This window comes from Uloborus diversus, chromosome 1 (genome assembly GCF_026930045.1).
Source record: "Uloborus diversus isolate 005 chromosome 1, Udiv.v.3.1, whole genome shotgun sequence".
Taxonomy (NCBI): Eukaryota; Metazoa; Arthropoda; class Arachnida; order Araneae; family Uloboridae; genus Uloborus; species Uloborus diversus.
This window is the reverse complement of record NC_072731.1, coordinates 70,879,532-70,904,171: the sequence shown is the minus strand read 5'-3', so window position 1 is coordinate 70,904,171 and position 24,640 is coordinate 70,879,532. Positions and strand designations below refer to the sequence as shown.

The 24,640-nt window shown below is 30.8% G+C and overlaps 1 protein-coding gene across 1 annotated transcript in view; it reads right to left on the bottom strand.

The window, feature by feature from the left end:
- Positions 1-3,178: 3,178 nt before the first annotated feature.
- The window catches only part of LOC129230364 (protein fuzzy homolog), a 41,540-nt gene continuing 20,078 nt past the window's right edge, over positions 3,179-24,640 (bottom strand). Inside the window, exons 5-10 of the mRNA XM_054864765.1 lie at positions 22,212-22,409; positions 13,514-13,609; positions 10,892-10,995; positions 7,943-8,151; positions 3,903-4,056; positions 3,179-3,779 (exon numbers count right to left, since the gene is read on the bottom strand). Of these exons, the coding sequence (XP_054720740.1) occupies positions 3,719-3,779; positions 3,903-4,056; positions 7,943-8,151; positions 10,892-10,995; positions 13,514-13,609; positions 22,212-22,409 (822 nt within the window). The 3' untranslated portion in view covers positions 3,179-3,718. The remainder of the gene's footprint in view (positions 3,780-3,902; positions 4,057-7,942; positions 8,152-10,891; positions 10,996-13,513; positions 13,610-22,211; positions 22,410-24,640) is intronic.

The window sequence follows — 24,640 nt, the reverse complement described above, 5'->3', positions numbered from 1 at the left end:
GAGGATAGAAAAATATATTCAATTTAATGTAATAAAGTTAAAAAATAATGTGAGTTCTATATATTATCTTACTAGTATTAATAAACAATTTAATTTTGTTAAAATAATTCTTCTGGTAAGAAAAATCTTATAGATTACAACGCAAGTTCCTTCAATCATCCATGTAAAGAATAAGTAACTACTGCTATGTAAACACACTTATTTACAGCATGCTGGCAGGTGTGGGTAATGTGGTAAATGCTTGTAACAGGGTTTGTTATAGTACAAAAATGCATTCTATCATAAATCTATTTATCTGTTTTACAGTTCTCTAATTTGATTGAAATTTTGCTGAATTGGTTTCCAGTCAATTTCATGTAGGAGGAGTCAACCATACTGCAAAGTACTACAAAATCGAAACATATGAAATATTAACTAATAAAATTAATTAAAAATTTAACTTTTAAGCTCACAATTGAAAAAATTGTATGCTAATTTTAAGCTTTTACTTAGTTGAAAAAAACAAATGATATTTGTTGCCTATGTTCTAGTAATAAAAGTTACAAAAACTGGGGGAAAATCATTGCTTTGAGACTAGTTCTTAATGTAAATTGATAAAGCTATGGATATATTCATCATTTAATGAAGGGGGAGGGGGTTCATAGTTGATTAAACATTCATTTTACCTTCTTTTATTACATAATCTCAAACTTTTGATTTGGTTCTTTTTCCAGTGTTAATAGGAGAAAGAAGACCCTTTATTGCTTAAATTGTTGCTTGTCCCTTTGAAAAGTTAATTTCCAAGAGTTATATTGACTACATGTATGATGAGATCAACTTTTCCATGTAAAGAATGTACAGAAAAGTTAATAAGAAAATTTTATTTATCTATTTAGATCATTATAAGCATTCTATGTTTGGGAATCCAAAAGATAGGTTTTTTTTTATTGAAATAACAAAAAAATTAAACTCAAAGCGTCAGGCTTTCATTCCTTCATTCATTTTAATTAGACAAAAAATATTGAAAATAATAGTTTGTAAGGCATAATTTAAAAAAAAAATGCCCTAAGAGATACAATACCTAAATGGCTCAATATTTTCTTCTGTAATCTGCTTGCTATTTATTTCTTTATCCTTCTTTCTTTTAATGAAAATCTGTACAAGTCAAAATCAATATACTGTGGGAAAATGTCTTAATTGTGATAGTAAAGTTTGAAGTTTAAAATATTGTGATACAAACTTAATTATATGGTATTTTAGTACTAGCATTACACTTAACTGTAAATATGTTTTTAAAATCAAATATGTTTCTGTATATATTGTATAAAATAGTGCTTTAATAGATTCTAGCAATGTTACTAAATAAAAGTTCCTTTTAAAACCTGTTTCATTACTTATTCCTCTGAAAGTACATTTCTCTCATTCTATAAAAGCACATTGAAAATCAATTAAGAAAGAATGCATATACTTTTGCTTTTCTCTTGTACCTGATTCATAGGTGTTTAAACCATATAATGTAAATATAAATACATTTATGAGAAATTTTTCAATCTATTTTTCTGAACTATTCCACTAAAACTTTTTCTTTGTAAGTTAATTCACAACAATTTTACAAAAAAGCTCTAGCTTATTATTGTTCCATTCTCTAATTTTATAGTAATTTTTGGATCCTGAGTTTCCTGCAGGTTTTCTCTTGATTGAGCAAAATATTTTTGGTAACTTTTCAATAATCTATATCTACATGCGTTGCATATGCTCATTCATTTCATGCTCTATTATTACAATCAATTCATTTAATTCAAATACAGTACAGTCTCAAGAATCCGAGGTAATTGGGGCTGGTACCACCTTAGATTACTGAAAACTCAGATTATCCAGAAAGTTCTTAGCAATTACAATTTTACACTTATTTGGAAGATAAGAAGCAGCACGTATCTTTTACTTACTTGTATGAAGTATTGTAACGGTGAAAAATTTTCTCTTAAATTCCCATTTTAATCACCCATGAATCTATTTTCAAAATTGTTTCGAGATGTCTATGTATTTAATACGTAAGAACCTGTGAGCTATCAAAAAATCCAATATGTCTACTATCGGGTTCATTTCGATTAGTTTTGTTGAGAACTAGTTTGTCTCTAGTCAAGTGCAAATTTTACACCACTTTACAAGTGCTGGCGACACAGCCGTCGCAATCTCTTTCAATTACTTTACTGTAAGTAGATAATGAAGTTTTATAATAAGTAAAAGCCTTACAAAATAATAACTTTTACTCCCTTCTCTTTCAAGATATCTAGAAAGTGGATAGATGTGTTGTTCTAAAACGCAATTTTGTTCCTTGAAAAAAAAGAAAAAATCATTCTTACAAGTGAGGAAAGGAATCAAACTTTTTGATACCTCAAATTAAGTGGAACCTCGGACTTTTGAGACTCGGATTTTCGAGATTCCACTGTAGATTCATAAAGTTTAGCTATAAATTATGCGCTAAGTATCAATTCATAAGAAGGTTTTTAATTGTAATGAAAATGGTGTCAATAGTTGGGTTAATTAGGAACACAATTAAAACTGGTAACAGTAGGATAAGGATTCATTAGCATTTGGATTCTTGTTTAATTTTAAACTTGGGGACTGTCTATAAATGATGTCACTCTTTTTTTTTTCAACAAATTTAACACTCCTTCCCACTTTATCACACTTCAGCTTACCCGCTCCCCTTGTCACATGTCAAGCTGTTTTTTATTTGCATATTTCTTTTTAAAAATGTGCAATGTCACTTTTTGTTACTCCTTTCCCCTCAAAGCGTGACATTGTTTCTGAACTACCTCTTAATGAAAATGCAAATAAAACATTAACGTCATTGCCATGTTTGTTTTTCGTGCTTTTATTTTGCATTTTAATGTATCTTTTAATTCTGTTTTATGGCTAGTTTTATTTTATTGGCTTACTTGGGAGCAAGTTTAAAAAATGTGATACATTTCATGCCATTTTCATCACCAAAGTAGAACTTGACTTGATTTTATCTGAGAAGAAAACTTGCTATATAAGCTGTGAGGAAACTACTAGGGAAAGTGAGAAGAGAAAAGCAAAAGAAGGAAACAGCGGTTGGCAAAAATTTGAACAAGTTGTTTTGGAAGAACCAGTTTATATATTTTACACGTTTCTGTTCAACAACTGACTTTTTCCAAATATTTAACATTCAATGAGCAATGATATGTTTTTCATTTTATTGCAATAAGCTATATTTGTTACTTCAATGCCACACTGTTATTTTTAGTTAAAATATAATAATTGAGACAGTGGGAACCAAAGGGTTGTAAGTTTAAAATTAAAAATTTTGAAATAATCTACAAATGGTAGAAAAACCTCTCCTCTGTTTTGAGGGAAGGGATAGAACAAGTATCCCTGGTAGGTGCAGCTATACATTAAAAAAAAATTCAATGAAAGTCTATCGGCGATTTGAACTTCAAATGCGTTTTTCTCAAAACTAAGAAGTCAACTTACATCCCTTTGCCTCTCACTGCCACAATTGTGCAATGCATGACAATTTTATTATTAAAGTGAGCTTTGAATAAAAAAAGTTTTATAATCTTGAACTTAAACTTAACTTTTTAAAGACAAAAAATAGCTTTAATGTTTAATATAAAACTTCAACTGTACAAATCATGTAGTTTTTGTGCTCATTTAGTTCAATGTACAAAAATTTATCAATTTTTATCACCTACATATATACATCTTCTTCGAATTATTGTGGGGGAAAGTAATTACTTTCTGTGAGTAACTTCAATGTTTCATGTGTTATGTGGCTGAAAACAAAAGTTAAGCAATTAATGTAGTAAGCTATTTGAAACTATTTATTACTTGAAGCATTTTTTTTCACTTAAATTCTAGCAAAAGAAGTATTAAAAGAAATAGTTTAAATTTCTTACCGTGTTGCATAATTTGGCATGTTGCTATCAAATACAACAAAAATTTGAAATGATGTGGAGTTGACCACATAACCTTTTCCTAGTGTTGTATAAATGCAGTATTCTTTTGCTTCACAGTCTCCAAAATTGCAATCTCCACAATCAAATGAAGAACCTGCAAAAAATTGAAATGTGATTACAAAAACAGTTAAATAACTTACATGGTACAGAGCTTTTCTAAAAAAAAAGGTGATCTTAATTAAAATTAAATTATTTTTGAGAAACTGCACCCTATTTATGTTTTTATTTTAAATTAAAACTTGACATAGAAACTTTACATTCACCATAGGCTGACATGGCCAAAAAAAACTTTTTCTTGTAGTAGATTTTTCTGCTCAGCACAGGATTGTGACCCCTTCTTGTACTAGTAAACACAGGTTTTTATGTGGCTTAAGAGGGTATTCTGGTACAGAAATTCAAAAAAATGGAATTTTTTTTCCCTTATATTTTCAAGTTTAGACCTTTAAGAATAGGCTTCTAAGAGGATTTATGGAAATTTGAATTATTCTCGGAGCTATAGTTAATTTTATTAAGATAAAGGAAAAGCCGGCGAATGAGATCAATAGAGTGACAAACGCTTTGAGGTATGAGCTTCCGAAGCTTCAAAAGAAGGCAGAACTGCTCTTATAGCTGAAAGATCTGCCAAAAATGTGGCTTTTGAGGTATAGGAAGAAATGATGTGTAAGGCAGGGATGGCTGTTCAAAAAAAAAAAAAAATAAGTATAGCATACCATTAAACCACTTAGCAGAGATAATCGTAAAAGTTCTTAAATAAAAGATAAAGATTAGATCAATTGAAGATCAATTTGAAATGAATAAGAAATAAAGATAATATCTTGACTTCTAATTCATTTTAAATTGATATTGATATTATTTATTTTGGATTGCAAAAACTATTACAAGATAGTATATACACCCGCGTGTTTGGTGGATGTATTCGCTGCGGGCACCCACATCTGGCAATAATTGTTCAAATTCATACTGCTCACTCCTAATTTGTTTTAAACTGATATTATTCAATTAATTTGTAAAAGTTATAAATATATAGTATATAAGCAAGTGCGTAAGGTGGATACATGTTGACCTAACAATTTGTGTCTAACTCCCGTAAGGAAGGTAAACACCATAAGTTTAGCAGATGCCTTTCTATTTCACATTTCTGTAGCTATCAAGTGAATGAAATGTCAGAACTCAAATTGAAAAGCTAAATCATTTTATTTATAAATCTAATAATTAACAACTGTAAGTAATAAATAACTTCTGTAAATGGTATAAACAAGTATGATGGATTTCAACAATACTCAAATCAATCTTCATGTTCCAAAAGAACATCTTTCCAAAAAAATATTTGACACCCTAACAAGAATTATTCTAAAATGTTTCAAAAAATTTTTAAGTCCCTAACTCTCATGGCGAAATCCTAACAGCCATCTCCTCAATGCAGGACGTTGCTTCAACAGCGAACGATCCTCTTAAAAAAATACGACTATCGTCAGTCGGAAAATGAGAAACGCGAGCAGAAGAGTGATTTCCTTCTCATTTCATCTGCTTGCATCCTACCCCCGCACACACGGCACGTCACTCCGGATATGCTTAAGTAAGAGCCTTATCTAGATCTTTCCAGAACAATCGATTTGTCGCGGAGTCATCGGGGGATTACATCACACATCCGCTCGTGCTCTGGCGTCACATCCTTCTTCCTGACGAACACATTGTTCGAAGTCGTTCCGATGTTTACACGTTTTTCTGATACGTGATTTGAAACAACCGTCCTTTAAGGGACAAGATTTACTGCTTTTTCATTATTAAAGAAATACAAGTGAGTAAAAACATTTACATTTAGTTTACACTTAGCTTTTAAAATGAATTGGTGAGAATATTTCTCAAATAGACATTTTGTGGCTACCAATACATATGCTGTGGGCACGCGCATCTTGCGATAATCGTTCAAGTTCTTTTCACTTTTAATTTGTTTTAAACTGATATTATTTAATTAATTTGTAAAAAATTTTAATAGATAGTACATACGCAAGCACGTAAGGTGAATATATTTGCTGCTGTGCGGATACATTTGTTGAGAGCACTTGCATCTCGCAACAATCATTCAGATTCTCCTTTACATCTAATTTGTTTAAAATTGTTATGTACAGAATATCAAACGCCATTAGCAAAGATACCTGACATATTCTAATACTGTCTAACACTAAGCAGAATGAATATTACACATTACAAGGAAAGATACTTCTGCTATAAAAAGCTTTTATTTAAAAGTCTAAAATAGTTGGTAAGCAAAAGAAATTACAGTATATGTTGCAAAACAGGGTGGATGAACATTTAACTTCATACCTGTAAGCTGAATATTCTAAATAACACACTATTCGGACATGAGGAAAAAGAGCACCATGCTAAAAGACAGCCACACACCAAAAACCACGCGAACCCTCTGTGATCTTACTTTTTATATCCCACAGAAAACATATAGTTGATGCCCAATCGTGGCGCCATCTACCGAGATTTACAGTGAGACAAACAATGAAAAAATTGATATGTATATATTTATGATGACAATAGGGGATTGTTTAAATGGCAAGACTAATTATGTCTGAATATATTATACAACAAAAATTGATATAGCTAATGTAAAACGTAGTAATCATAGCTAGATAATATAGACGGATGCAGATACATTCGCTGCTGTAAGAAAATATTTGCTGCTTTGCGGATATATTCATTGTGGACTAAAATTTCTAAAATGTTAATCCTCCATTTTCTCCTATGCATCAAGTGGTGATAACTGAGCAATTTTTTTCATGTGCCTTTGTATTTCCTTTTTTTTTGTTCTCACATCAAATAATAAAAGCACTTCTGTGGTTTTAAAGCTTATCATATGGGGCCAGCAAGCTCGCACTTGCCTATTTTTGGAAGTTTGCACCGCACCCGGCGTAAACACTGCGCTTTCAGTTTAATAAACTGTTGAGGAGAATTTCTAATCTAATAATATCTCCTCAATATTTCCTTTAATATTTGCAGAGTGAGTTCTGGAAGAAGACTGAGATACTATTTCAAACTTGAATGACGTTTATTGAACAACAAGTTATATAGCTAAAACTGTCTGTAAATGATAAAGTATACCAAGAGAATAATAATTCCAGCTCACATTTAGCTAAAAACTGGCACACCGTGTGCTATGTGCTATTAATGTACGAGATGAATAATACAGAAAAGATGAAATCTAAACTGCATGACTATCGACTTAAGCTTCAATGTTAAACTTGAAATCTATTAGGAAATAAGCTAATACAAGCTCACGATACTGAAGAGAGGCAAGTGGCATGAACAAGCAAGTTCGAATGCTGACGATTCAACCGCCTACGACGATGAGAGATAATCAAAGAGAAAGAACATAAGCTGCGTGGGGTTAAATATCCCCAGGGTCATTAGCATATCCAAGCCACATGAACGGACACTTGTTACTGGTATCATTGAACACAAGTGCCATCAGATTCCTTCTAGAAGTTTCAATGTGATGTCATTCACTACGGAGTTTCGCAAAAGTTCCTTTAAGTAAAAACTGGCCTGTGTGGTTCTTTGGCCTAAAAAGTTTGGGAATCGCTGCTGTAGACTAGAATAACCCTTAATTTCATCCAGTTTTCCACATGAATTAAAAATTATATTAAAGATTATTAAAATAATTATAATCTTTAATATTTTAGTATATAGGCTTAGAGCTGCCACGTGTGATGGATTGTGCTTAGATTTTTATAAAATTGAAGCATAAGTGTATAAGTAAAAATAATGATTTTTTTTTTTTTTGCCCAATGTTTTCAAGTTCTTTATTGAGCTAAATACGTATCAAGTAGCGTTTCTGTGCAGAAACTTTACACAAAGTAATTGGAAAGAAAAATACGTGGATATATTTTTTAAGTTATTTAAATCATGAGTAAATATTATTCGTCAAGAATTGATATTTACTCCAAATAGAAATATTGAAATGTACTTACTTGTATCATCAGCAGTAATTGTTTTCTCTATTTTAGGATCAATATTCTTAAAATATGTTCCAACAGAAAGTTTATATAAGCTTCTTAATGCTGATTGTCTTTTGCACCATTCACTAACAAGTGCTGTTCTTGATTCTGTTGCAGTATTTTCATCAGATGGTTGAACACTACACATAGCCTGTTTTGTTTCTGTGTTCAGCAAAATAAGCCTAATAACAATATAAATTAATTTTCAAAAACGTAAAATTTAATGCAGGGTATACATTGAAGGAAATTATTACAGTGGAGAATAAGTAGTTTCAAGAAATTACTGAAGGATAAAATTTAAAAAAAAAAAGCTAGAATTTTGGTTTACAAAAAGATGTAAAGGAAATGGAAGTTTCATAATTCTAAAAGTAGGTTTGAAAATCTTTCACCACTCTTTAGAGAATGTTTTTTATCTTGTTAAAAGAATTTGGGCTTTTGCACAGTATTTTTCAAATCATGTAAGAATAAAATTTAAATTTATCAGAACTCAAAGTTATGCTCAATAAAATCATTGCTATATATATTACCTATGATTGATGTGAAAGTATTTCAAAGTTGCTAAAACGAACTTTACAACTATGAGAAAAAAAAATAATGATGTAGAAACTTAAATGACCTTTTTTTACTTAGTATTAATGTTTGATATGTTCTATAAAAAATTTCAGTGGTTACAGATAAAAATAACTAAAAGAATTTTTTTTTTTTTGTGTATCAACTGACTGCAACATAAAACATTCACAACATTTCGAGCTGATATTCTTGCTTCATTATATTGATACCACATAAAATTGATTACTGTCACTGAAAGTTTCAAAACTAATATTTATTTAATAATGAAAATGGTAGTTTGACATAATTTTATGCTGATAAAAATATTAATCGACTTGGATAAGTATAAGTAATGTTTCAGCTAATTTCATTGCATTAAATATAATTTTAATATGATCAGAGCCTACGTTTTTCTTTTGTACTATAGAATAATCATTTCAAAAGTTAAAGCTCATACTTTTCTGGAACACATGATTATTTTACTATATATCCTTACAAGATTTCAGTGTACTCCCTTTTTTCATAAGGACAGTCCCAATGGCTTGTAAGTTTTTTTTAAATTCTATCTATTAGGCCAATTTTGGTAAACTGTTGATTGGATCACATAAAGAAAGCAGATTACTTAGATTCAGAACTGGTTTGGATACAAAATGTGTATGATGAGTCTCATGCTACTTGACTGTGCAACAGACTTTGACTTATTCTTAAAGTTGAAAGAAATTATGCAAGGATGGTGCGTTTTATCTCCAGTCAACCTTTCTGTTACCAGTACCCTAGCCATTAATGCGGTGGGCACGTAAAGGGAAGTAACTACAGGCATCTCTCATATAATAAGGTTTTGATATTACACGGTACGAAATTTGCGATTATTATAACAGGGTTTCGATATTACACAGTACAAAACTTGAATTCATAACTACACGGTTTTGATGTAACACAAAATATAAATTAATTGTTAATATGAAACTTTTTAATTGTTTGTTTTTATGAAACTTTTACGAAAAATTGTCAGACGTGGGCTCAAAAGTTTGGTTTCTCCGTACAACACTAACTTTCAACTTTTAAATACATACTTGATTTTTCTCATCAGTGTTCTAAAAGCAAAAAGGTGAATATTATTTTGTTTCCAATGCATTGTCAGAAAATAACATTAGGATTAAACATAAGCTAAATTTGGCAAACCATAAATGAAAAATGTAGTTGAAACAAAATATCAAATAAAATAAATAGAATGATTCTATTTATTTTACTTTAAATTTTGTTTTGTTGTTGTTGCTCAGACAAACTTTATTGCTACAGAAAAAAGCAGATATTTTTTATTATAGAATGCATTTTGCTCTTAGTACAGAAAGAAAAGTGGATCAAGTTTATTCTTGTTGTGCATAACAGTTTTAATTTAAGGTATGTAAAATGATTAAGTTTTATCGTTTATAACAACCCTTCTTTTTAAATCAGTTGGTCTTTGTATGTTCTGGTTGCCAGTTTTCGTTTATATGTTCTATTGATGCGAAATTTTATCTATTATAAAATTTGCACCTTTTGAATTGGTTTCAATATAATATGGTACACATTCCTTGATTTATATTATTTCAAGGTCTCGTATAACACGGTTTCGATATAACACGGAACATGGTTTCGATATAACACTGTACACTTTCACATGATTTATGATATGTACCTGATTAATTAGGTTAAAAAATGAGTAAAAAAAAACATTGATAAAATAGTCTCATATAACACGGTTTTGATACTACACGGAATGAATTAACCGTGTTATGTGAGGGATGCCTGTGCATATTTTTCATTTTTCTGCATTTCAGTCATCTATTGTACGTTAGTTTATTCTACAGGCTTGTTCATTTGTTTTCCGCTGAAAAAAAAAATCTAATTCCAGTATTTCCCTATTGTCAGTATTGAATCCAAAACGGGTTTCTTCAAATATCTTGAAAACTCATTTCTGAGGATACTGTCGTTTACCCACCGCAGATTAGTCCTATGTGGTTTAATGGTTAGGAACAATAATTTAGAAGACTCTAGATTGACCTACAGCATGAGAGGGACTTAACATTTCTCCTGTGACATGTGATGATCCTAAGGCTCCATGCTAAAACATATGGAGTTGTTTTTATAAAGTTACCATTAACAGATGAGCAAAGATAGCTAGCTAAATTAAATTGAAAAGCTTTCAAAAATTGACTAAATAAATAAAAATACCGGGAAAAAGAAAGTGACTCTCGTACATTTCATGTTTATGGAATAATAATTGAAAGCAGATTATTCAAAAGCAAAGGTGAAAATCTTATCAACACAGACATAGGGGTGAAAAATAAATAAAATGAATTAAAATAAAATTATAAAATGATTTGGTATTACCCAAGAATATTTTTGTCAAGCTCTATAGACGCTGGAAAATTTCTTGGATGCAGATTAGAAACAACTTTTAGATCATCAAAGCAGCTTTTCCAAATATTAGGAGCCTATTTAAACAAGGTTTAATTTAAAATTCCATCTACTTCAACAGTTATGTTGTAATGATGGAAGACATTTAAATTTAAGCAATTGATTTTTATTATTGCATAAGCCTATTTTTAAGTTTTAATTTTGCTATAGTTCTTTAACTTGTTTTTGTTTCATTAATTTATTTATTTATTTTAGGTTTTGAGGTATTTTCTAAAGATTGAAGCTATTTCTAAGATTTTTTTTTATCTATCTTTTATTTTAAAGAGAAAGTAGACTAAAAAAATATTAATGTGCTAAGATATATAGTAAGTACAGAACACAGAAGAGCAAGGGTGGCTAACCTTTTTAGTCAGAGTGCCACTTACTGGAGAAGAAAAGTTATGTATGCTATTAAATGTTTTCAAAACACTGAAAAACATAAAAAGTGCAAATATGTTATTTATAAACTGACTAGCAGTACCTGCACCAATGTCCGTGCTAAAAGTTTAATGGAAGTCCGTTGAATAAAAAAAATTGACGCCCCTCCCCACTCTAATGTGAAATGATCATTTTTCTTTGTATAAAATGCATACACACCTTTTCAAAAAAAAAAGAAAAACTATTTAAGTTTCTTTGGAATTTAAAACTTTTTGTCAAATTATTAAATTAGATTTACAGTTGCTTTAAAATTCTATTTAGCAAGTGAAGCGGTTTTTACTGCAATTTAAAATATTTCGCCAAATAAACAAAAAAGAAAAACATCAAATAATATCTTTCATATGTAAAAATAATTCTGGAACTCCATTGCTTATCGCAATACTTGCCCAGCAACGACACTATCATAATCGATCCAATGGGGGAAAAAAAAGATCGTACATTTCGCTCGGATAAAAACAAATCAAAAGTTTCTTTTATTTCAAAACAATGAATTACATAATCGGTTGCCTTAAAACAATAATCCTAGACTGAACTACTCAGCGCCTAAGGCGCCAAGCGACCACGCTACCAGAACCCAGCCCTTTTGCGAATGAAGTGAATGTTTTTTCTTTGGAAATAATAAATGTTTCGCTAAACAAACAAAAAGGTATAAAATAACATTAACAGTGGCTTTCAAATCTTTATATATTAAGAGCTGTGTTGCCCAGCTTTGCCCAGTCTACCTTGAGAATAAAAATTGTGTCAAGTGACATATATTCAACAATCAGGCTTAAATAAAAGAAAAAAAAACACCATGCAAAATTAACCTTTCAAACAATGACCACATATATTAAAATACTTTTAAGAAATTAAAATGCAAAATATGGATTTTAAATGCGTAACCATGGAAACATGAAATAAAATAAGTTTGAGAAATTAAATGCAAAATAAAGAAATAAACAATGGATTCAAAATGCGTAACCATGGAAACGCGAAAATGAAATGTTTGACAACTTGAATCAAAATGACATATTTCGAAATTGATTTTAAAACGCTTGTAACTTTTTTTCCTTTGAAGATAGAAGCTAAGTTTTTCGACCCTAGGTCGAGAGAGATCTGGAGTAAAATATGTCGTTTTTTCCAATGGTGTCAAAAAGCAAACTGTGGGACAATTCCTTCACTTTTTATTGACAGATTTAATGAAGAAAATAGTGCCTAAATTTCAGCTAAGCCTAAAAAATTGGAGCTAAAAACGTGAAATACTCCCGCTGTAATTAAGTTGGAGCATTGAAACAAATTATTTAGAATGCGGAAAATTCTACCCTTTTCAACGATACATAATATTAATATGTGCAAGTAATTTTTCATCTCTTTAACAGTCAATAATAGGCAATTTACGTGAAATTTGGGCCTTAATTGGAATTTAAAAAGAACTATTTATCGGATTTTTTTGAATTATAGCCTTTACTCAGTAAGAAAGCACCTTTCATATAGTGAAGGAATTTTTTAAATAGGTGCAGTGGTTCCGGAGATTACCTCGAACATATAAACACACAAAAATCCGCCCTCTCTCTTTATAATATTATATAGATAATGTCATTTGTACTCAAATAGCACATTTCTGTCTTCTGAACTCATTTAGGGTTGTGACTGAACTTGGAAACCATAGAATATTCTGAAAATTCTAGTATTTTGCAAATATTATTAGTGGGGCTAACAATATAACAGCTGTTGTGTATTACATTTTTAATAGCCAAAAGAGCAATTTGCCAAAAAGCAATAACCATGCTACCAAACTAACCATGTGACTTTGGCACATTATTGCCTCAAACTTTTCTCACTGAGACATTGTAATTGCTCCCTCCATTGAGTATATCTGCTCTAAGGGTATGTCAGCCTAGTCTGAAACTAGAGGCCTGTTCTTTGGAGGGGCCCTGGCTCTGTATTGAAGTAGTGATGAGAGTAAAATACACACAATGAAGAGTGAGGCGGCCGGGCTTAAAAATATTAATGATTAATGAACATATCATTTTGAGTCAAATTTTCATAATATTACTAGATACGATACTTGAGAAATATTTGGTCTATTTTTTAATTTAAAAAAAAGCTAAATGTTTAACAGCATAAATCAGGCCATACCTCTTCTTCTAAAGTTGCTAATGATGGTTCATTGGAACACAGCACACATACTTCAACATCACGAAGAAGATGCAATGCTACCAACCTATTTGGAGTCTGCATAAAACAAGATACATATAAGTGAAAGTATTTTTAAGAAATGATAAACCTACATGGTTTATAGCAATTTCTAAAAAATAGCACAAAATACTTAATTTAGCATTTTTGAAAACACACATACACAGGTATGGAGCACAAACTTTCCCTCCTCACTCCCAAGGGCAGATCGAGCTTCTGGTTTTGTAGGGGGTTAATATCAGAAGGAGGGTGGATCAAAGTGTATTAGGCACAAACAGGGAGTTTAAGACGAATTTGTCAAAATATAAGTCCCCAAAATGTGGTTTTAGAATATAATTGGTCCTTCGAGAAGGGGCAAGGGTCATGGGCCCTTTCTTCTGACTCAGCAGTTCTGACTTTACATTATTTCTATTCTGCGAAACATGCCTCATACTCCTTTTTTCTTCGGATGTGACAAATACAGATTAAAAGTCATGAAATGTATTATTGACTAGCAACTCATATTTCTCCAACTATCACATTGAAAATGTGTCATTCCATGCTAACAGAAGCCACTATGTGGTTTTATGAACTTAAAGCAACCACATTAAGCCCTTCCAGGGATGTGCCGACCAAAACTCTCTTTGGGAGCAGGAAAATGGTAAGTTTGGAGCAGTGAAATGGTGAATTTGGAACAGCCTGGAGCAGTAAAATTGCAAATTTGGAGCATCATGGAGCAGTAAAATTGCAGATTTGGAGCAGCATGGAGCAGTAAAATTGCAAATTTGGAGCAGCTTGCAGCAGCAAAAAGTTAAATTTTGCATCAGTTTGGAGCAACTATGTATATTTCACGCACAGAAACATGTGTAACATGATAAAATAATAAAAAAGGAGGTTAAGGATGCAAAAACACCATAACTCCAACTACTAATTGAAGCTCTCTTAATTACACACACACACACACACACATATATATATATATATATATATATATATATATATTTTGTCTAATATGTTTCACAAAAGACAAGTCATGTCCTGATATACTTTTTTCTTGCACTAATTTAAATTTGGTTCACATATTTACTTTGCTTAACACATTACTGCTTTTGTGCACATTTAAGTTTTTGTGCTTTGATACCTATTTTTAAAAAGGGGTTGGCTTTTTGTAGTTCATTTATGCATGTAAACGACATATAAGATATATTTTCATAAAACTCAAAAACATATATTCAAAAAGGATATTAAAAAAAGAATGTTTAAATTTAAAAACTTTACCTCAACAAGTTACAAGTCAGTTTTAAAGAACTATTAGTTAATCTTTTTTTGTTTTTTGGTATGTGTAAGTTATTAACTTACATTTGACCTTTATATAATCATATATGCTACATACTGAACTACTTGATTAACAAATTTGAAGATCATGCAAATGCAACCATTAAAACCTTTTATTTTTAACTGTTTGATATTTAATCACAAAATTTATAATGAAACCATAATGAAAAAATGGATGCAACTGAATTGACATTTTCGAGTGGGCGTGGCAATAAGACGATCTTACAAGTCCTCTTCTTCTGAAAACAAAATATCAGAATGGTTGAAACTAATGGTCAATACAAAACTTTTCACTCAAAGGAGCAGAATCACATAATAAATTAATTTTCGATCGAGTTTTTCAAAAGCAGATGCAATCGGGTTTCAAAATACGCAAAAAATCAGCACTAAGTCAAAAAATCGTAAAAACAATCTACAAATACATAAACTTAATGATAAAATTGCTAAATATGCTGAAGGAACTGCAACATTAAATGCAAAATCGCCCTTTTAGCGCAAGTTTGTCCGATTTTGGCACAGAAAAGTCCATGTAGCAGCAGAGCCGGATTTGGAAGTGTGGAGACCCCGGGGCAATGAAGGAGAGGAGGCCCCTAATCAGGGTTCAAAAAGATATCATATTTTCGAAAATATCCGATATTTGGATATATATATGCGAATGTTTTGATATCTATGTATATATTCCATATTTTAAACCTGTGAAAGTTAGGATATTTTGTAAAAATTTTATTGTGGGGGCCAGGGTTGTTTGGTTTAAACCACGTTGGTTTAAACCAATTGGTTTTTAAAAAAAAACCATGTGGTTTTTTAAAAAATGGTTTTAAAAAAAAAAGCCAAAAAAAAAATCATTTTACAGGTTTACATTGATTTCCCCACACATATTGAAAAAGGTAAAATTCCATTTATGCTACGTTCCTAGCTAAGTTACAGAGATAAATACTAAAATTATAAAGTTGCTTTTTCAAAATGTATTACAAGCTTTAATCGAAAAAAAATATTGATACATTTTTTATTTCATGTATGTGCCATAAAGCAGATTTCAGTCAACTTCCATCATTATACTTAATTTGCATGATTAGTTAAGATTTACTAAGGACTGAATCTTTTATTGTAGATGCAATTCATTATATTGCTCACTCCTGTTGCAGGGGTGTGACATTTTTGCCCATTTATTTGCACTTTCCTGGAATTTTACCTTTGACTTGTAAGGTAATCAACAGTCTAACTTAATTGTTTGCACCTAAAAATTAAGATTTGTTCTGCAGGTGAACACAAATAATATTTTTTGAATCAAATTTTTAAAAAAAGTTTATACTTCATATTATGATACATAATAGTTCCTTACATTATAATGTAGGAAGATTAAAAGGCAAATTTTTAAATTCCCAGAACAAAATGCAAATGTATGTGTAAAAATTGATTGAGAAATATATAAATCTTCACATATAAACTACACTCTCCATTGATGTTTTTTTTTTTTTTTTTTGGATTATGTGTGCTCAAAAGATTTTGATTGGCTATACACCTATGCTGCTTTATGATTATTGGGTGCAGATAATTCTTAGTTTTTTTCCCCTCCTTTTGTTATTTATATTCGCACTGCACTTTTCTGAAGCTGGTTTTAGTAATGTTGAAGACTTTTAAAGACGGTTGCATTGCATTTTTCAAATTCTTTTTCCTGGCTTTTCCACCACTCAGTCACTGTTTCAGAAGATATAACGTTTTTGGCAAAAAAAAATTCTTGAAATAGAATTTGCTACACATTTATTTACAAATACAAATACAAATACAAATGTGACGACCAGCAACAGGCACTGGGCCCAGCTAGGCTGGTCCTAGTCAATTAATTAGTCCCCAATGAAGATCAATGGCCCTCTTAAAGCTATCCACTCCCTTGCTCATTACCGCCTCTTCCGGTAAGCTATTCCAAGTGCCCACAACCCTGCTAAAGTAGTAGTTTTTCCTGATTTCCAAGTTAGCCTGAGATTTAAATAGCTTAAAACAATGACCCCTTGTCCTGCTTTCCCCGCAAAAATTTAATCCATTTACATCTTTCATTTTGATAAATTTAAATAACTGAATCATGTCCCCTCTGACTCTCCTTTGCTCCAGGCTATACATGTTAAGCCTATTAAGTCTGGTATCATAATCTAAATCTGAGAGTCCCCTTACTAATTTAGTTACCCTTCTTTGAACCCTTTCCAATACAAAAATATCTTTCTTCAGATAAGGCGACCAAAACTGAACAGCATACTCCAAATGAGATCTTACTAAACTCCTATATAAAGGCAGAAGAACTTTCTTAGATTTGTTTGAAATAGATCTATTGATGAACCCAAGCATTTTGTTGGCTTTGTTACTAGCAATACTGCACTGTTGACTAAACTTGAAGTCCTGATTTATAAAGACACCCAGATCCATAACATTTTCTTCCTGATTTATGACTGAACCCTGTAAACGATATCTCATACGCTTATTTCCATGACCTAAGTGTAGCACTTGACATTTCCCTACATTAACTGCCATACCCCATTTATCTGCCCACTTAGTAATATGATCTAAATCCTCTTGCAGCTGTTTTACTTGTTCTTCATTTTCGACAATCCCCATAACTTTTACATCGTCAGCAAAACAATTCATGCTTCCAGAAATATTTTCATTGATGTCATTCATAAATATAATAAACAAAAGAGGCCCTAAAACTGATCCCTGAGGAACCCCACTTAAAACATCACTCCAATTAGAATGATTTCCTCTCACAACTACTCTTTGCTTCCTACCAGTAAGCCAATTTCTAACCCAAAGTAAAGTTTTTCCTCCTATTCCAATGTCAGCTAACTTGCTGAGAAGAGCAACATGCGGTACCTTGTCAAAAGCTTTTTGAAAATCAATATAAACAACATCCACACATTTTTTGTTATCTAAAGCTGAGGTAACCTTGTCGTAGAAATGCAATAAATTAGTAGTACAGGATTTACCTTTCCTGAAACCATACTGCAAACTAGTCAACAGACTATTAGTCTCTAAGAACATCATGATCTTAATTTTGATCAAAGTTTCGAAAATCTTACAAATCACCGAAGTCAAACTTACAGGTCTATAATTCCCAGCAATACCTTTAGACCCCTTCTTGAAGAGTGGCGTTATGTTAGCCAGCTTCCAGTCCTCTGGCACCGTCCCCGAGTTATAAGAAGCATTGAAAATATTCAAAATAACATCCACTAATTCCTCTGCACATTCAACTAAAATTTTTGGATAAATATTATCTGGTCCCGGAGCTTTAGTTGCTTTAATCTTTTTCAAATGAAATAAAACCTCCTCCCTGGAAAATACAAAATCCTCAAGCTGTATAATAGCTTGTGTCTTGTTAGTGTCAACTGTTGAGATACAGTTATCGTTAAACACACTGGAAAAAAAGTTATTTAGAACATTTGCAATATCCCTATCGTTTTGGATTAAATTTCCATGCTCATCAACCAAAGGCCCAATTTGACTGTTTCGAGCTTTCCCAGAATTAGCGTAAGCAAAAAACCTCTTAGGGTTCCCATCAATGTCATCTGCCAGCCTTTGCTCCAATTCCCTTTTCTGAATCCGTACCAAATACTTAAAATTTCGCCTTGCCTTACCATAAAAAATTTGTTCTAAAGATTTTGCATTTAATATTTTTTAAACTTCAATGCTGGATGCAACATGTATGCCAGTAAATAAGCTGTAATTTAAGCCATGTTACACCAATTTTTCTATATTTTTGATTTGGTTCTTTGTTTTAGCGATAGTCGATATATTTTCCAAGTCTTTCCAAAATAAGAACGGAGTCGAATATAGAGCAGCACTTTTTTTAAAAACTTTGTCAGTACAACAGCAATCGATTTTTTGACTGTTCAATCATGTACTGTTGTACATTTTGCTTTACTTCAATATTTGCGACATTGTGTATATAAAAATCAGCATAATGTAAGATCAGAAAGAAAAAATATGAAAATTTCTTTTGAAAAGATTATGCTTAAAAATATAATTTTTACCTTTATTCGATAATTATTCATATTATGTTGGTTTTATAAAGTTTTTTTCCGGGATCTTCATTATGTTTTATCTTAACCCGCATCACAACCACTTCTTGAAGTATTTCGTATCATAAAGGGTCTATATATACATGCATACTAATATGTTAATCAAGACAAACATTTCAATCAATATTTCCCCGCAGAAAGCTATTTTAATTATTTAATTTAGTTACAAGATTTTGTTCTTATCTCTTTAATTAATCAAGAAATTAGGTATATGTGACTATTGAATAACTGTTAATTACATGGAACCTTAATTACCTTCTGAAAATTAATTGTTTTTCTCGCAAATAGTATTTAAACCAAAAAAAATCCGGTTTAAACCAAAAAAACCTGGTTTAAAACCAAAAAAAAAAACGTTTTTTTTAATTTTTTTGTGAAAAAAATGGTTTTTTTACCAACCCTGGTGGGGGCCCGGGGCAATAGCCCCACCTGCCCTCACCTAAATCCTGCCCTGTTTAGCAGTGTTTTGGAGCAGTTTCGCGCAGGATCGGCGGTTGGCGCAGCTGGCACATCCCTGCCCATGTGTTCTTGTGTTTGACATAATTTTGGAGAAAATTTAGAGCAGTTTCTGGATTGAACAGTTGTTTTCAAAAGATATGTATAGTTATGTTTTAAATTTAAGATAAATAAGAGTCATTTCTGATTTTGATTTTGTAAGTTTTAAAATGTTGCTTATTTTAATAGTGAAAACTTCAAAATATAGTGGTTTTTCATATAGTCTGTATTTTTCCAGAAGGTAAATTGCTTCTGAGTACATATGTCCAGTGATTAGCTTCAAGCATACAAAGATTTTTGCTTATTTTCATATTTTAAAAACTTTCCAGACATTAATTTGCCAAAAGGTTCATTCCATAGTGCCTATCCTAATATTTGCAGCTGCTTTTCTTACTCTTTTTACTTACATGGGGAGTAAAAATATTTTTTTTTTTTTTGGTTTAATGTGTAGATTTAAAATATTCAAGGTGACTATTTTCACTTCTACCAAGAATTTGAAGCAAAATAAGCGCTGGCAGGTATTTTTTCATCAAAAAAGGCATCATGACTAGCGTAACATTTTTGCAACCCTGAGAAATAATGCTTATGTTACAAGGCAAATTTTTCTGAATGTTACGCAGGCATTCAAAATTGGCCAATGCATATTTGTAAGAGGTAAACAGTCTATTTTTTAAAATATACTACAGATTTATTACAGATGAATCTTTTTTGGCCCTTAATGGTACTTTTACAAAAAACTGCATGTGACTAATGTAACCATCGAATAACAAGCAATGAATGCATGCAAAAATTTTTTGCTACTAACTTCTTGTCTTTTGTAATTAATCTCTTATATTACTTTTACACTTTTTAGCAACCTTTTTCATGTTGTATTATGGTTCTTTCTTTACTTTTTTTTCTGTATTAGTGTAAGAAATTGAATGGAAGGATTCAGTTCAATTAATTCAATTTGAATGAGCAAAAAAAAAAATAAATAAATAAATAAATCAATCAATAAATAAAGAAACAACTGCTTTTACTAACTGTATAACATATTTTTTGGGCTAATTGAATCCTAAATATCTCTCTTTTAAAAAGTTAACTTTATAGAAGTTGATAGTTTCACCAAATTCCAGTATTTTGCCGATATACTAGTTATCGTCATAAGAAACTCCGCAATACTATTCAACGGCATATTTTGTTTTATAATTTACTGATTCATCAAATGAATAGTGTTGTGCATCCTGAATTAAAATGTAATATGGAAAAAAAATATTCAAACATTTTTGCAGAATGCATTTTAATTCTAGATATCACCGCAAATGTTTAAATTTTTAAATGATCATTCATGCATTTTCTGAAATATGCTGCAGCAGCGCTTATTGTCACTGTATCATGTATCGTCTTCATATATTTTCCAACGAGCTGTCATTTTTTCATTTAAATAATAATTGGAGACGTATTTTCTAAAAAATAGAGATGTTTTTCTTAGTTAAGACTGTCTTTCTATTTTCTTAATTCTTTAGCTTGAGTCTTGTGTTGAACGCACATTCAGCAGAGTACTCATTTGCTTTGCTCACCTTTTTCTTTTTAAATAATAATTTCTTAAATAGGAAATATCTTTTTAAAGACCTTTAAAAAAGTATTTTTCTAAGTAGACAGAAGGTCTACAATGTAATATTACTGGTATTTTTCAACCTAAATATTTTTAATCAATGTAGAATGCCTACTTATTCGAAATTGATCATGAAAATGTACATTTAATTAAATAAGCTTTAAACATTAGCAGTCATTTTAAAATGTTACGTTAATCACACTTATTTTTTATATCTACTGATACTAAAATAAATATTTTGCCCTTTTTAAGTAGATATGACACAGAGGTAAGAAAATCTGTTTGGTTCAATCATCTGGTTTAGTTTTTAAGAAGAAAATAGTACATTTTCTTGAGTAACATAATGTAAATATTTTCAGTGAACTAACAAACTAATTAAAATACTTATCTTATAAGGTATGCAAAAAGAACAGTCATTTTTATTGGGACAGCATCCAATCTTTTAGAATAAACATAATTCTTTTAAAAATTTGCAAAAAATTTTACATTACACAAGAAACCTTAGATGCCTGTTTTTTGTGAATGCTAAGCCTTTCCTACAACCTTGCATGTTTAGAGCAAGAAGAAAAACACCGAATGAAATTTGTGCAAACTGTTACTGGATTTATGTGCTACAAAGTAGGCTGAATGAAATGATAGGTCACAAGTAGGTTTTTGTGGACAAAAAAAATTCTGAGGTTGAAGTTTGACATTTCTATGGAATGACCCAAAACAATAATTTTTTCCCACCTGATGCGGTTTAGTTATTTTAAATGTTTAAATAATTTTTATACATCACTTTAAGTGTAAAATTATAGTTTGAAGTAGTTATAACCAGTAGGTAGCCTTTTTTGAGTAGTACGGCAAACCATCAAAAAACATGATTCGTGATTTTTCACATTCTTTAGGATGAATGAAAAATATGGAGCCAACAAACTGGTCTGAATGATGTTAGAAATATAAAAATCCACATAAGTGCTGGAGCAGAGTTCCTGTGAGCTCCCATGCAAATTAAGCTCTGATAATTGGTATAAAATACAAATAAATCACTAAATTGTCCTTTAAATGTTCTCATTATGTTTTGTGTTTGAGAAAAGGAGCTTTAAAACAAAGAAGTGTAGCAAAATAGGAAAAAACTGCATTAAATTATATTACAAGACAAGGAAAAATAAAATAACTTCACAAAATCTCATACCTGTGGTGAAGATGTTGGTAAAAATATTACAACTTCCCTGGATAAAACTTTTGGCAAAACATTCACATATTTACATATCAAGAATTTTTCTTGAATTGTAAGAGTCCACCATTCTTTTGAAGCTACAACTACTTTACCTTTTATCAATAAGCAACCATAAAGGCTATCAGCAATTTCCAAAAACCGAGTTAAATGTTCCTATTTAAAGAAAAATATATTGAGATAACAGTTTTAAAAAGATTTCAGATAGTAAGATTATAATGTTCTAAATTTTTTTTTAAACATTCATTCTTTCCTATAATACTTACACAGGGTGGCGACAGGAACTTTGAAAAAAAGTTCCCTGACATTTCCCTGATTTCCCTGATTAAGTTTACCAAATTTCCCTGATTTACGTTACCAATGATAATGGTTTTCTTTCTTTGCTCTACTTGAAATTCATTGTATGTTTGTATAAAATTCAGTATTTTAAATGTTTTAAGTTGTGTAAAGTTGTTGAACTAAAGATATATTTTTAAAAGATGCTACTTTTTTAATAAAATGGTAAAAAAAAACATATCAAGTCATTTTTTTTGGGGGGGGGGGGAGAAGCCTACAAAACAGCATATTAAATTTTTTTACAATGGAAAGATTATAGAAATTTTTTTTTTAAAATACTTTACTTCCAGAAACCACTTAGCATAAGAATTTTAAGAAACTATTAAAATTAAAAACATATGAGTATTTAGGATAGAACTAAAAAGCAATTGAAATTATTTTGAACTAAGTTTTCAAACAGTACAATAATTGTTGAAAGAATAACATGTAATAGTGAAATAATAGAAGTAATGTAGTTATTCTTATATAACTAATTGACATATTTATGCAAAACAGATGAAACCATTTGACATCCATTCATAGGGAGGTTTTCTCTAATCAAGAACATAGGTTTTAATGAATGAATACAGCATTTTAACAATAAAAAAATAAAGATATTTACTTAAGTGCACAAGTTAACTCTATTTCAAATAATTTCAGTATATAACGAAAAAAAATCTTCCATTCCTTTTGTAACAAACAACTTTAAAATGCAAGAAAAAAAAAGAAAAAAAAAAACAATTACTTAATTTCAAAATATATAAAAGAGGAATACAACTTGGTTATAAAATTAAAGAATCACTTAAGTCTGAAGAAAAGAAAACCTTTATAATCAGCGGTGACAACAAATAGTATAATGGCAAAAAACAAAGTTTTTTTAATTGAAAGTTCAATTTTAGGAATTAAATTGAAAATGCAAAGATGTAATAACTTTTAAGCTTTTATAGTATTAATTCAAAAACCAAAGATTTCTTCTTGAAATTGTACGCTAATTACTTCGAGACAATGGAATAAAGGCAAAGAAGCTAAGGCATTAATGAAGGCTTCCTCTTTGCCTGTATGGTTGTTTATTTTACGTAGCATTGAAAGCGTAATAGGAAATTTCAAGCTAGGTAAAATAAACAACCTAACAGACACAGAAGCAATCTTAGGAAGTTCATCCTGTGGTTAATAAGTAAGATTCAATACTTTGACGTTGAGGAAAAAAGATGCACAAATATGCGGCAGCGTATAATCACACCTCATTAATTTTACTTTTTTTTTGAACAGATAATTGCCGGAAAATGCGTAGGGAATTAGAGTACTTAATTTTGTAAAGCAAAAAAAAATTTTTTTCTTCATAAAATCAATTTTCCCTGATTTTTTGTTATTTTTTCAAAATTCCCTGATATTTCCCTGATTAATAAAGTTCCCTGACTTTTCTCTGATCTCCCTGATTTCCCTGATCTGTCGCCACCCTGTTACAAACACAAATGTGATGACCAACAACAGGCTCTTGGCCTAGCTAGGCTGGTTCTAGTCAATTTATTAGTCCCCAATGAAGATCAATGGCCCTCTTAAAGCTATCCACCCCTTTGCTCATTACCACTTCTTCCGGTAAGCTGTTCCAAGTGCCCACAACCCTACTGAAGTAGTAGTTTTTCCCTACTTCCAGGTTAGCCTGAGATTTGAATAGTTTAAAAACAATGACTACCTTGTCCTGCTTTCGGTGCAAAAATTTAATCCATTAGCATCATTCATTTTGATAAATTTAAACAACTGAATCATGTTCCCTCCGATCCTCCTTTGCTCCAGGCTATACCAAAGAATATAGATAAGGGAGAAGAACTTTCACTTCGAGACCGGTTTGTAAGCTCCGCAGAGAAAATAAATTACTAACGAAAACATGTTTTGGGACAAAAGCCGACATTTAGGAACAAATTCGTCGCCAACGGTGAACTGGCTTGGCGGAGGGTTGCCATTTCCTCGCAGGAGTCGGGGAGACACACCCCCCATGGAGATTCTAAAGCCTTTTGTATCTGAAGATTTGAAGAGTTCCAGATGTTCAATCGTTCCTCTCTTTTAACTAATGT